Raw genomic sequence first — 13,759 nt, 5'->3', positions numbered from 1 at the left:
TTACGCTCAGGATTTAATTCCCGACTTGGGGAAATGTGGCTTTTTACAATGTGAGCAAGGTTCTCAGAGAACCTTAGCACCTGCCCTCCCTGCCCAGGGTGGGTTTGAATCCTGGTCGAAAGCTCAGCTTGGAGAAGTGCCTCTGATCAATCCCTTAGGTGCCAACACAAACCGCTCACCCCAAGTGATGGGACAACGGAAAGCAGAGTGCAGTGTGGAGCCAGCAGCGTGAGGCAGAAACCAGGGTGGCTGTTGGGACTGCAGCTAGGGACTCTGCTCTGGATAGCAGACTCAAAAAATGTAGCAATACATCTGCATTTTATAAAAAAATTGTTGATAACCAAGTTAATTGCACCAGGATCAGAGAACATGGTTTGTACAATAGGAATTCTTTGAAATGGGATGAAACTTCTTTATGGGCCATCTGTTCGCTGTTTGCCCAATCTTGAGATATTATGGAAATCTGTGCCAGTCTCAGGCTCAGCTCCGAGTTGCAAGGCCTCGCACTGCTGAGAATCAGGAAATGTTAAAGAACCAGCCTGGGTCATGGACTTCGGACCCATGCCAAGACGACCCCACAGTTGGCTGAATGCTCTGCTGTCTCCACACTGAACTGGAGCCCCCTCCTGCCTGGGGTCCTGGAGCACTGTAAGGGACGTCTTTAAGAGGTGTCTCTGTGGGGGTTTCATGGATCATTTCCAGAGAACAGAAAGGTGGGAGGGTGGGATGGAGAAAGAGAGCGGCTTCTCCCTCCCTGACATGACCCTGACCCTCTCTCACTTTCTAGAACATCTGCTCTCTGCCCTCACTCCTGCTTCCCCACATCTCCCCAGGGCTGGCTGCATCCTCTCACTCAAGTGCCCTTCCCAGTGCCTTCCTCTGGAAGAGGCTGTGTCTGTCAACCCAGCACTGTGTTCTCAGCGTCCGTAACTCTGCTTGGGTTCTGTGTTTTGTCAGTGTGTTCATTTTATTCCTGCACACGGATGCAAACACGTATGCATGTGTGTGTACAGACGCAACTGCTTCCTAAATTTAGAATGCAGCTTCCACGAGGGCAGGGCCACTGCTGACTCCTCCCTCTGTCTTCCCAGCAATTCCACTCCTGGACTCCAGGTGCAGCTCTGAACGCCAACTTCTGCCTAACTTTGGGCAAGTTACTCAATCTCTCTTCACCTGTAATGGAGCATAGTGATAACAAGGGGCAAGTGGAATGACGTGAGCACCGAGCACAGTGTCTGGGAGGGGCCAGGGGCCAGGTAAGACTTTTGTCAAGTCAATGAATGCATGCACTAGATGGCTGCTGAGCACCTGTGATTTATAAGCCATGGTTCCTGACTTCTAACTCCTCTAAGCGAAGCAATGACTTTAGGCTCAGGGAGCTGGAATCACCTGCTCAGGCTCAGGCAGAAGTGAACTGTGGAACTCCTAACTGGAAACTAAGCTGGGGGCTGGAAAGTAGGCTCATGAGAAGGTGGATGGAGGGCTGGGGACCAGATCGGATTCCTCCCGCAACTCAGAATGAGTGGGCCAAAACAGAGGAGGAATTTTACTACCTGGAACGCAGAGTGAACAAGGGATCTTCCGTTAAGATGAAGGTGGGGGTAAGGGGCGTTTGGTGCACCCATTGAGCTGCCAGCAGAGATGCCCACATCTCATTCCTGAGCGTCTCACTGGAATTGTGGCTCTGCTTCTGATCCCAGCTTTGTGCTAATGCAGACCCTGGGAGGCAGGAGGTGGTGACTCAAGTATTTGGGTCCCTACCACCCCACTAAGGACCTAGATTGAGTCTCAGGCTCCTTGCTTCTGCTTGGCCCAGCACTGGCTGTTGCAAGCATCTCCATAGTGACACAGCTGATAGAAGTTTTCTCTACCTCCCCAGGCACCTGCTGCCTCTCAAATACAGTGAAAATAACAATTTGTTAGAAAGATGAGGTGAGGACAAGGTCCTATTGAGACTGGAAAGGATCCAGCCTCCCCTCCCCCAGCCCCGAGCAGACTAGAGAGCTGTCTCACCACCCAGACATCACCCTCCTCCCACCATCTCCCATCTCTCCCCTCCCACCGCTCTATGAGAAGTCTCTTCCTGGTTTCTTTTCTTTTCTTTTCTTTTCTTTTCTTTTCTTTTCTTTTCTTTTCTTTTCTTTTCTTTTCTTTTCTTTTCTTTCTTTTTTTTGACAGGCAGAGTAGACAGTGAGAGAGAGAGACAGAGAGAAAGGTCTTCCTTTGCCGTTGGTTCACCCTCCAATGGCGGCCACGGCCGATGCGCTGCGGCTGGCGCACCACGCTGATCCAATGGCAGGAGCCAGGTACTTCTCCTGGTCTCCCATGGGGTGCAGGGCCCAAGTACTTGGGCCATCCTCCACTGTACTCCCTGGCCACAGGAGAGAGCTGGCCTGGAAGAGGAGCAACTGGGACAGAATCCGGTGCCCTGACCGGGACTAGAACCCAGTGTGCCGGCGCCACAAGGCGGAGGATTAGCCTAGTGAGCCACGGCGCCGGCCATCTTCCTGGTTTCTTATCACAACTTTTGCTCAGCCTTCTGCTGACACCTCCAAGTATTGACCCTCTGCTTCTTCCCAAGTTTGCTTTTCTAACCTTTTATTGTTTATTAGAAAAACCATCTTTTGCTATGCAAGTGCAAATGGTTCAAGCAATCTGCTCAATGGCCAAGGTAGAAGAGAGTAGAATAGTGCCTACTAGAGGCTGCGAAGGGGAGAGGAGAGGGACTAGGAGGAAGTTGGATAATGGATACTAAAATGCCATTGGATAAGAGGAATAAGGGGGGCGGGCATTTGGCACAGAGGTTATGATGCCACTTGGGATGCCCACAGCCCGTATCAGAGTGCCTGGATTCTGGTTCCAGCTTCCACTCCCAATTCAAGCTTCCTGCTAATGTGCACCCTGGGAGGCAACAGATGATGGTTCAAGTACTTGGGAGCCCGCCTCCCACATGGGGGACCCATATTGGATTCCTTGGTCCTGGCTTTGACCTGCCCTAGCCTTGGCTGTTGCAGGCATTTGAGGAGTCAAGAAGCAGATGGAAGACCTCTGTCTCACCCTCTGTCTCTATCTTGCTTTCAAACAAAAATAGTTTTTTAAAAGGTACGAGGAATAGGTTCTGGTGTTCCACAGCACGGGGGTGACTACAGTTCACAATTATGTATTATGTAGTTTGTGAGGAACTAAAAGGGAGACACTCAAAGCCTCCAAAGAATAATAAGGAAATGGAATTCTATTTGATCAACGCAAATTATATACAGCATTGAAGCATCACCGTGCCCACCATAAATATCTGTAATGATTGTGTGTTGATTAAAAGAAAAAAATAAGGTTAACTTCAGAGAGGGTGTGAGTGGTGAAAGTCTGGTCCAGAAACTCTGCAGACCTGGGTTCTGACTCTGTGTGACCCTGAGCTCCTCGGAGGTGAGGATTTTCCTGTGGAAACACAGAGGCCTGCTCACCACTGACGTCCTGGCTCCATCAGGGACCAACATCCAAGAGAGGAAGACCAAGAAGGGCTGGTCCCCAGGGCAGCCTGCCCAGGCATATGTAGGGGCAGCCTGTGGGCACTGGGAGGGCACTGCACCTGCAGGACCCACACTGCAGGGTACGCACGGAGAATGTCTTTTCCACTGCCCTGACTTTGCTTTAGAGACTAGGACAGGGGGTACAGGAGCTGTAGCAACATGTGCAATTGTGGTTCCCAGAGAAGCCACCAGTCAAGGCTACCGAGGCAGCTCCTGGGGACAGACTGCCCGGGCCATCTGCAAGGGGCAGCCTCCACCTGGGTGCCCAGCTGCGACACCTCAAGCTCCTTGCAGCTGAGCAGCCTTCCTGTGGCCTGTGGCAGCCTGGGGCTGGAGAGGAGATGACAGAAAGCAGCTGATCCATCTTCTAAGAAAGGCAAGAAGGCCTGACACTGAACTTGCTTGCCTGGTCTCACTGACCTTGCATCCCGGAATCAGCTGTTGGCTTTGTAAAACATTGCTGCATTGTTTGGTATAAGCTCACACTCATTTCCATGTATCCTCCCTAGCTGGGTTCTAAGTGATGTTCACCTATGAACCATTTAACAGCCCTCCGAGGGAGGTAGTAGGCTGAATATTTGAAACTTCCAATCTGTAGGTCAAAAAATGGTTGAATCATGACAATGTCACGTGCCTCCTAATATGATTTTGTCTGCTTACGGATGAGGCAATGAGACCCGTATCGGGCATGCAACTTGCCCAGCCACGTGGCCTCAACTGAGGTGTGGTGAGCCAGGCAAGGGGAAGTTTCAACACTGGTGGGGTAGCGCCTTCCGTCCTGAGCAAACCAGGGACCCTCCAACTCCTCGGTGCCCTCGGGTCCCCCACCCATGTGGTCCCCAGATGCACTGAAGACTGCAGAGCTCCCCCTGGCTGTGCCCAGCCCCGCCTGGCCGCCTGCAGGTTACCTCTCCGTGTCACTGTCACTGGAAGCCACCTCTTCCAAGGCTGCCTGGAGGTCAGCGATCCTCCGGATGGACGTCTCCAGGTCTGTCTGCAGGGTCTGCCTCACGGCCGCCAGCTCCTCCACGTACTTCTCCTGGATATAGGGACACAAGCAGGCATTGGCTGAGGGAGGAACTTGACCCACCCACAAGCTCGCTGACGTTCTCCAAGCACCCATCTGCAAGCTGGGTCCTCCATGAGACCCAGTGGACCCTCAGGTGCTCCTCCACAAGATGGAGGATGCACTGAGTGCTTGGGAGCCTCTGGGTCATGACCAGGGGGGATGCGGGGCTGACCCATCCATTCAGGGGGTGATGCGCCCACTGGGTCGGACCCCAGAGCTATGCAGCACACTTCCGGGTACAATGAGGGCTCTCAGTCCACAGAGAAGGGCCACAGAGGTTGGGGACGGATCTGGGGCAGCAGGGTGGAGGCAGAGCGGAATAAAGACAGCGTTCTTTCAACTCAGTCACCCAGACGCCTCCGCCTTTCTGTCCTTGGTGGCAGCAAAGACAAAGATGGGAGACCCAGCAGGGCTTCCAGCGGAGCAGACAGGGACAACGGGAGTTTGTGGAATGCTTTCTGGGGCCAGCACAAGTTCATGACCTAACAAGCCTGGCAGGTGCATTCCAATTATTGCCCCGTCTCACAGGTGAGGAACAAGCAACGTGTTGGCAGATGAGCTCAGGGCGCCTGACTCCCTCTCAGCACTCATTCTCATTGCTGACTCTTGGGAAAAATCTCTGACTTCTGTTGGCAACCGATTTCACTCCCCGCCCCCCTTAAATGTGGCTATTGTTAACAGCAAGTGACTCGACACCCTGAAGACATTTGGCAATGTCTGGGGACACTTTTGATCCTCTCCACTTTGGGGGACAATCCTACAAGGCAGTGTACCAGCCCCACCAAAAAACTCTCAATACTGCTGAGTCAGAAACCCTGGGCTAAACCGGGAATCCCATCTCCTGGGAATTATTCCTCAGGCTGCTAAGTCAAATGTCCTGCACCCATGGATGCGTGGGACAGAGCTGCCAATGGCAGAGAGAAGCTAGGATTTGCAGCATCACCCAGGAACGGGGAGCGGCTCAGGAAACCCCAGCGTGTCCCTCTGATGCTACAGGAAGGATTATTGACATCAGAAATACAGATGACTGCAGTGTGGGGCTCTTCTGAGAAATAGGGTGACACAAGCAGAAGAGAACAAGGGGATTTGGTGCCCAACCCTGTGCAAGAGACGAGCACAGCCACACCTGGAGAAGCATTTGCAGAGCATGGGATATTTATGAATGGGGCACAGCGGGCTAGTGGATGGGATTTTTCTGTTATGCAAAGGGTATTACTGGAATGCTATGGCTTTTTACTTTTTTTCAAAATGCATGTGATTAATACAAAGAGAACAGATTTCATGTATTTCATGGGTACAATTCTAAAACAACCACACTCCCCTCCCTCCCTGAATCCCCCTCCTTCCTTTTCTTTTCTTTAATTTTTGCAAAAACATTTTTTTCAGTCCACTGTATAATGCAGCACTAGCCACAGTGTTCAATAAGTAAAAAGCAGAAAGACCACAATGGAACAGGAGTACAAAGAAGGGCTAAAACAAACAGTCAAATCGCATCATGTCCATTTCACACCCATGCATTGTTTTGCATTCTGTGTCAACTACCACACGACATAGAACACACATGATATTTAGCTTTTGGGGACTGGCTCATCATGGTAAGCGTACCGGTTTCCAGCTGCATCCACATTGTCGCAAAAGACAGGATCTCATTCCTTTTTTATGGCTGTGTAGTGTTCCGCAGTTTAAAGGAACACACGTATACCAGCAGATGGGGGTGGACATGAGGGTTTAAGGTTACCTCCGAATGCAATTCCCAGCTCCCGTGGAATTCGCTGGCTGAATGACCCTGAATTGCTCATCTCTCAACCTGAGATGATTTTTTTTTAACTGTGGACACCCTCAGGGAGGTCACCGCAGACCATGGCTGCTCCCCACGAGAGGGACACGCTCAGCTCTCCTGGGCAGACCGGCTTGTCCGTTCACGTTACTTTAAGTCTACGCCTTTCCAGTGATGTGTAGTCTTTCTCCTTAAAGAGGGAGAGACAGAGAGAGAAGCAGCGAGCAAAGACTGAGCCCGCCCGAGGCGCAAGCTGCGGGGGAGGCGAGCAGCGGCCGTGTCCCGGGAAGCAGAGGCGGCGTGGGAAGGGGCTGGCAGTGCACTGTAGTTGATTGAAGTTGCCAGCTGTGAAAGCCCTGGCTGGGTCCTGACAGGTGAGAGACTTCCTGAGGCAGGAGCCCCGGGCTGGAGGCCAGTGGGCTGTCAGAAGAAATCAAGGACACCAGGGGCCATGGACGGAGTGCTCACCCCAGGCCACCACAGCGTCAGCTCGTAGATGCACCTAGCAGAATGATGGCCCCTGACCAGTGACACTGGCCAAAGCTTGCCTGCCTAGTGGGGAATCCGCCACCCTCTCCCAGAAGATTTTGTAAGGAACAGGGGCAGAGGAGTCTGCATTTCCACCTTAGATCCGATCAGATGTCCACATGTCTGGGCTGTGGTGGCCACTGGCTTCCATAAACATCGGTGGAGTGAGTGTCCCCTTTAGAGACGAGGAAGGTGAGGGCTAGAGGTGTGAAGTCACCTGTCTGAGGTTACGTAGCTGGGAGACCACGAGGCTGGGGTGAACATCAGGCCTTGGGTCTCAAGTGAGAACCCTTTAGGCCACACGTGCAGGGATACAAGAACACAGCTCAGCTGTCCCCGGCCAGCTCTGCCTGGGCGAACCTTGGTCATGCAGGAGGCAGTGAGGGTCTGCAGCCTCATTCCTCGGGGAGCCTCCTGGTGGAGGCAGGAGAGGGACAAAGTCAGGCACTCTGACTCGGGGGCTGGGGGGCTGGGCTGGGATTAAGCAGGTGCACAGAGGAGTATACCAGGTTCATCATCTCATGGAGGTTAAAGTGGGCTGTGGAGTCAGGCTGCCTGGGCTTGAATTCCAATTCTACTGCTCCCTTGCTGTGTGACCTTCAGCTGCCTCATGGGTCCAACTGGGGCAGGGGCAGGACTGGGGCAAGTGGCAGATGTGTTTGGCAGAGCAAGGGGCCTCGACCAGCACTGTCAGCATTTATGTCTCAGAAGAGAATGCAGAGAGAAAGGGCAACATCGTCCCCAGGTCCCTCGGGAGACTTGCCAAGGCCACCCAGAGAATAAGGGGAGTGGTGGGCAGGACGCTGCTTCCAGAGCTTCCTCACAGCCCCACAGAGGGAAGAGGTGGACAGAAACACAGGGCAGCAGACAGGATGCATGAGCCGGACAGGAAGACAAGAGCTGACAGCAAGCAAACCATGGATGAGGCTTGAGGACTACCCCTTGCCCTCCGCCCTCTGCCTGGCCCCCTTACTCTCTGTGTCCATCCTGGAAACCTAGCAGGAACACCCTCAGGAGAGGCATCTGGGAAATTCAGCATCTGTGTAACAGCAATTGGCAAGTCTTTCCTGCTTCAGCTTGAAAGCCAGAGTCTGCTGATCACTCAGGTCAGGACCTTGGGCCAAACAACGCGGCGCCCTGGGGGCAGAACAACCTGGAACCCAGCCACAGCCCGTGGAGACACATGGTGGGGAGGGGTACAAGGGAGGCTCCTCCTCTCAGGCCTGGGCACCAGGGCTTGCCCTCCCTCCAGACAACAGGAAGCGAGTGGACTGGAAGCCAGGATGGCATCTGACCGGGGTGCTGGGGATGGGCTCAGGGCTGCTCCTCGCAAGTGGTTGTGTTTGGGGGCCAGCTGAGAGCTTGGACCTCTCCGTAGTTAGCTCTCTCTAAAAACTGGGAGCACACAGAAGTTGGGGGAATGGGAGACAAGTGGGATCTAAACCTATTCAGTTATAGGTATCTAGATGTGCAGACAGATCTAAAACTCACTAAGAAACAGACCATGAGCCCAGAGTAATAGGCACACAACATACACGTGTGCTAGTACATGTAATACACATGTACACTGTTCATTCACATGTACATTCATTCAGTGGGCGTCTGTTGAGTGGCTAAATGTGCCAGGGCTGACCTAGGGCACAGGGCATGTGGATGAGGTCCTCAATTCCTTGGCCCTTGCCCTGTTGGAAGGAAGAGAATCTATCTGGATTGCTGTGTCTGGAACATGGCAGGCACCGAGAGGCACTGTGGGATGGAATGGACAATGTTCTTGTATGACTGTTAGTTGTGAATGAACTAGGGCCAAGGGTAGCACACATTCACTGTGCACAGAAAGTACACATCATGGGGGTGGGGTAGGCACTTAGCATCCCGGTTACCATGCTGCTTGCCACTGCCTCCCATCCCCCCTTGGACTGCCTGGGTGCAAGTCCCTGCTCTGCTCCTATTTCAGCTTCCTGCTAACGTGGACCCCGGGAGGCAGCAGTGGTGCCCCAAGTACTTGCGTCCCTGCCACCCACAGAGGAGACTTGGGTTGAGTTCCCGGTTCCCAGCTCCAACTTGAGGCAGGCCCTGCTTCAGCTGATGTGAGCATATGAAGAGCAAACCACCTGGGGGTATACATAGTCTCTCTGTCCAAGAAAGGGGAAGAGGGAGAGGGAGAGAGAGAGGGGGAGGGGGAGGGAGAGGGGGAGGGAGAGGGAGAGAGAGAGGCAGAGGAAGGAAGAGAGGAAAGGAAAAGGAGGAAGGAGGGAGGGGTGAACCAGTCTCTTAGGTGTGATTTAGCTCCACTGACAAAACTCCCACCATGGCACTGTGTGTACAGAGGACAACAGCATTCAGTGTGTAGATGAAATGCACACTGATGGAGAATCAGGATCTTCTGGCAAAGTCCCAGGACACCCCCACCCCCCACACACGTGGGTCATTACTGCAGAGCGCTGCCCATGGGGGAAGCAGTTCATGCAGTAATGAATGACTGAAATGACAGTGATCTCTCGGGACGCGCAATTAGAGGCTGATATTTCAAACTGCTTGTGGTTTACGCTCCCTGCCCGGAGCATCTCACTCTTCGCAGGAGCCTCTCCCGCCTGCAGACCCCCGGGACCCTTATATGTTGGTTCCCCGGGCTCTGCAGGCTGCCTCTGGAGCCACATAGGCTTCCACGGTTAAGACCACGTGTGCCAGTACAGATCAGACCACCTCAAACACTCCCGAACCTGTAAGGAAACAACCTAAATGTGTTCACGTGCTTAATTGATATTGAACACACCTAATAAATGTGTATCGGGCTAATTAACCAATGACTATGTTTGTTTACATTTCTCACATGCACTGGCATTCTCTTAAGTGCTTAAAATAGCCTACCTCACTTCATCTCTCTAAGAACCCTCTGAATCAAGCACTATAGCAACACATAAAAAGGACCTTGGGGAATATCTCAACAGAGTGGCAGCCATGGTTATTATTCCTATGTGATGATGAGCCAGCAGGCAATTTTTATTGTTTTTTTTTTTTTACAATTCTCCAGATTTTCTGCAAAAAAAAAAAATGGGAATTAGTTTTACAACCAGAAAGCTAAAAAATATGACGTTGTCTCTCGTACATGGCAACAATCGCCTGTCCACCTGCTCAGTGCCAGAGGCAGCCTTAGCAGCCTCGTTATCCCCACTGCACCGATGAGGAGACCGGGGCTCAGAGAAGTTAACTCACTTGCCTAGGGACACACAGCCATGAAATGATCTAGAGGGGGGCCAATTTTGTGTACAGCAGGTTGAGCCTGCAACACCAGCATCCCATATCAGAGCCTCGGTTCCAGTCCTGGCTGCTCTGCTTCCAATCCAGTTCCCTGCTGAAGTGCCTGGAAAGCAACAGAAGATGGCCCAAGTGCTTGGGCCCCGACACCCATGTGGGAGACCCAAATGGAGTTCCAGGCTCCTGCCTTCAGCCTGGTCCAGCCCAGGTTGTAGCAAGCATTTGAGGAGTGAATCAGTGGATGGATGATCTGTCTCCCCCTTTCTCTCCCCTTCTCCCTTGCTCTGCCTTTCAAATAAAATAAATAAATCTTAAAAAAAAATATAAGAGCTAGAGCTAAGCCCAGATTTCTGGCTCCAGCCCAGAGACCTTTCCCTCTGTAACTTGGATAGTTCCTGCTTTCCTCCAAAGTTGCCTACATCTCTGGAACTGAGGGAGTCGTCCAGAAAGAAAGGTTCTGGGGAATTGGCATTGCTTCATTCAAATGACCCAAAGGTCACCTGCTTGAGAAAAACAAGGCTCCAGGAGAAAACACAGCCCCATGATGTGTGTCCTGGTAAAGGCAAGTTGGTGGCACGAGCCACCAGCAGGCGATGGTCAGTCTCATTTCCGAAAGGGTTAGGTGGCTCTTCCAATACCTAAAGTGGGGGCCGCCATTGCAGAGGTAGTGGGTAAAGCCCACTGTCATCCCGTATGGCTGCTAGTTCATGTTCTGGCTGCTCAGCTTCAGATCCAGCTTTCTGCTAACAGTCTGGGGAAAGCATAAGATGGCCCAAGTGCTTGGGCCTCTGCCATTCACATGGGAGGCCTGGATGAAGCCCCTGGCTCCTGGCTTCAGCCTGGCTCAGCCCTGGCCATTGAAGCCATCTGGGAAGTGAACCAGCGGATGGACAATCTCTCTGTCTCTTCCTCTCTCTCTGACTTTCATATAAGTAATTTCATATAAGTAATTTCTTTTTTTAAAAAAGAAAATCTAAAGTGTGTACTGATTTCTGTGGGTTTTTAAAAAAGATTATTTTATTATTTGAAAGACAGAGTTACAGAGAGAGGCAAAGACAGAGAGAGAGAGGTCTTGCATCTGCTGGTTCACTCCCCAGATGTCTGCAACAGCCAGAGCTGAGCTGATCCGAAGCCAGGAGCCAGGAGCTTCTTCCAGGTCTCCCACGCAGGTGCAGGGGCACAAGCACTTGGGCCATCTTCCACTGCTTTCCCAGGCCATAGCAGAGAGCTGGATCAGAAGAGGAGCAGCTGGGACTCGAACCAGTGCCCACACAGGCTGCCAGTGCCACAGGTGGAGGATTAACCTACTGCGTCACGACACCAGCCCCAGGAATTCTTCCTGAAGACCTGATCTAACAGCCCCACTACCTCTCAACACTTCCTCTGAGCAGCATGGCTAACCCTAGTTTTGGTGCAGACGAATCATCTTCACATCCTAACCCATCCCAGAGTCACGCAGCTGGATGGCGCCAGCACATGGAAGCTGAGGATCAGCAAGTGCCTGAGAACTCCTGCCCTTTTCTTCGCATGGGGCAGGCTTGTCTAACTGATCACTGCACAGACCCAGGCAGTCAGGGGCCAGAGTCCATTCTCTGAACTGCTAAGCCAAGCACTCCACCCAGGGGCTGCCAACATCAACCAGAAGCCCCAACTCTGCCACACCTTACACGGTGGCAATCTTCCCAGAGATGCCTTCTGAATCCTCCAAGAAGACACTTCCAGACACCCCAAGACTTACGACAGTTCAACTTCTGACTTTTGGACTTTGTGATGATGTGAAAGTGATACACACTCAATAGACACTGCACAGTGAATTTTGAGCCTGGGCTAGGTCCTCTCTTGTGAAACTGGGCGGTGGCATTGAGTCTGGCTCCCCATCAGCCCTGCGATCACAAGAGGAGAACAACAGATGCTCCCACGGCGAGCTGCACAGCTGAACTGTGACGTCCAGGAGCTTAGGCTGAATCGATGCATTTTTGTTGCACACTGTCTCCAACTTGCGGTGGATTCATTGGCCATTGCAAGTTGAGAGGCTTCCCTATTATTGTTTACGTCTCCTTGAAAACTGACAAAAAGGGGCTGGCATTGTGGTGTAGTGGGATAAGCCTCCACCTGTGACGCCAGCATCCCACATGGGTGCTGGTTCGAGTCCCAGCTGCTCCACTTCTGACCCAGCTCCCTGCTAATGCCCTGGGAAAAGCAGAAGATGCCCCAAGTGTTTGTGCCCCTGTCACCCATGTGGGAAACCCAGATGAAGCTCCTGGCTTCAGCTTGGCTCAGCCCTGATCACTGTGGCCATTTAGGGAGTGAACCAGTGGATGGAAGTGTCTCTCTCTCTCTCTCTCTCTCTGTGTGTGTATCTCTGTCTCTTGCTCTCTCTGTCCCTCCGTCACTCTTGCAAATATATCAGTCTTTTAAAAAAAACCTGATGAATGTTGCTGGGAACTGAGTAAAGCTGAAGCTAATTACGCCTAAAGAGAGACCTTGAACTTGACTGGGGAAGGAGCGGGATGCAAACTGCTAACACAACACGGCAAGGAGCAGGAGCGGTGCTGGCGTCAGAGCACACGAACCCTGGAAGCGGCTGCGTGATTTCTGACGAGTTCCTAATCGTTCCTCTCAGCGCCTCATCTGTGAGAGCGGCAGTGTTAGTCCCTGACAGAAGGTTGTCACCGGAAACAAAGGTTGTCATGTAAAAATAGCACACACCTGGCACGCGCGTGCTCAGCAGCAAGGCTCCCATCTCTCTCTTCCTGAGTAATGACTTACATTACAGGAAGGGTGCAGGTAATGTGGAGTGACGACAGCCTTGTTGTGCGGAAATGGAAGTCAAAGAATCTGTTCCTTTTTTTTTTTTTTTTTTTTTTTTTGCTGAAGCCAGAGGGTTTTATACAATGCCTGGAAGGAGCCTGTGTCGGCTGGGGAAATAGAACTCCTCTGGGCAGTTCAAGCAAAAATGCAACGCAGGGAATCGGTTACCCAGGTGATGGGAAAGTCGAGCTGCCTGCAGAGGTCTGAAACCTCACAGAGGCTCTGCCGATGGACGGCTGGAAGGCAAAGTCAGCTAGAGGGGCTGTCTGGTGGGACGTGAGGCTGCAACAGGGCTCCCTGGGCAGAGCTGGCTTCATGGAGGAGGGGAGTACTTATTGGGAAGTAGCATTAATCACACCTGTTTCCAGGGATGCCTGAAACAGTGCCAGAGAGGGGGAGATCTTGTAGCCTCTCTCCTCCCTTTGTCTTTCATTGGATGAACCTTCTGGAAGCCAAGAAAACCAGGAAACACCACCGTCTCCTTCATTTTCACAGAACAGAGGAGGGGTAAGAATGGATCCGAGAGGAACAGGCACGTCCCAGGGGTGGAGCACAAATACACCCAGGATCAACCCGGGAGTCAAAGACACGGTGGTGTTTTTGGTCTGTAAGAATTCATCAAGCTGGGGCCTGCATGGTGGCACAGTGAACTAGGCTGCTGCCTGCAACACTGGCATCCCACTGGAGTGCTGCTTTGAGTCTTGGCTATGCTGCTTCCAACCCAGCCACCTGCTAATGCACCTGGGAAAGTAGCAGAAGATGACCCAAGTCCTCGGGCCCCTCCCACCCACG

General features: G+C 52.3%; 1 protein-coding gene across 4 annotated transcripts in view; it reads right to left on the bottom strand.

Annotated features, from left to right (window-relative positions):
- MYO18B (myosin XVIIIB) overlaps positions 1–13,759 on the bottom strand; it is a 245,008-nt gene that overhangs the window by 28,478 nt on the left and 202,771 nt on the right. For all 4 annotated transcript variants that reach the window (XM_070066045.1, XM_070066043.1, XM_070066042.1 and 1 more), the window contains exon 39: positions 4,436–4,566. In XM_070066045.1, the coding sequence (XP_069922146.1) occupies positions 4,436–4,566 (131 nt within the window). The remainder of the gene's footprint in view (positions 1–4,435; positions 4,567–13,759) is intronic.

The sequence above is a fragment of the Oryctolagus cuniculus genome, chromosome 21 (assembly GCF_964237555.1).
Source record: "Oryctolagus cuniculus chromosome 21, mOryCun1.1, whole genome shotgun sequence".
Lineage (NCBI taxonomy): Eukaryota > Metazoa > Chordata > Mammalia > Lagomorpha > Leporidae > Oryctolagus > Oryctolagus cuniculus.
The sequence above is the reverse complement of the archived record's forward strand: the minus strand, read 5'-3'. Positions and strand labels throughout refer to the sequence as shown.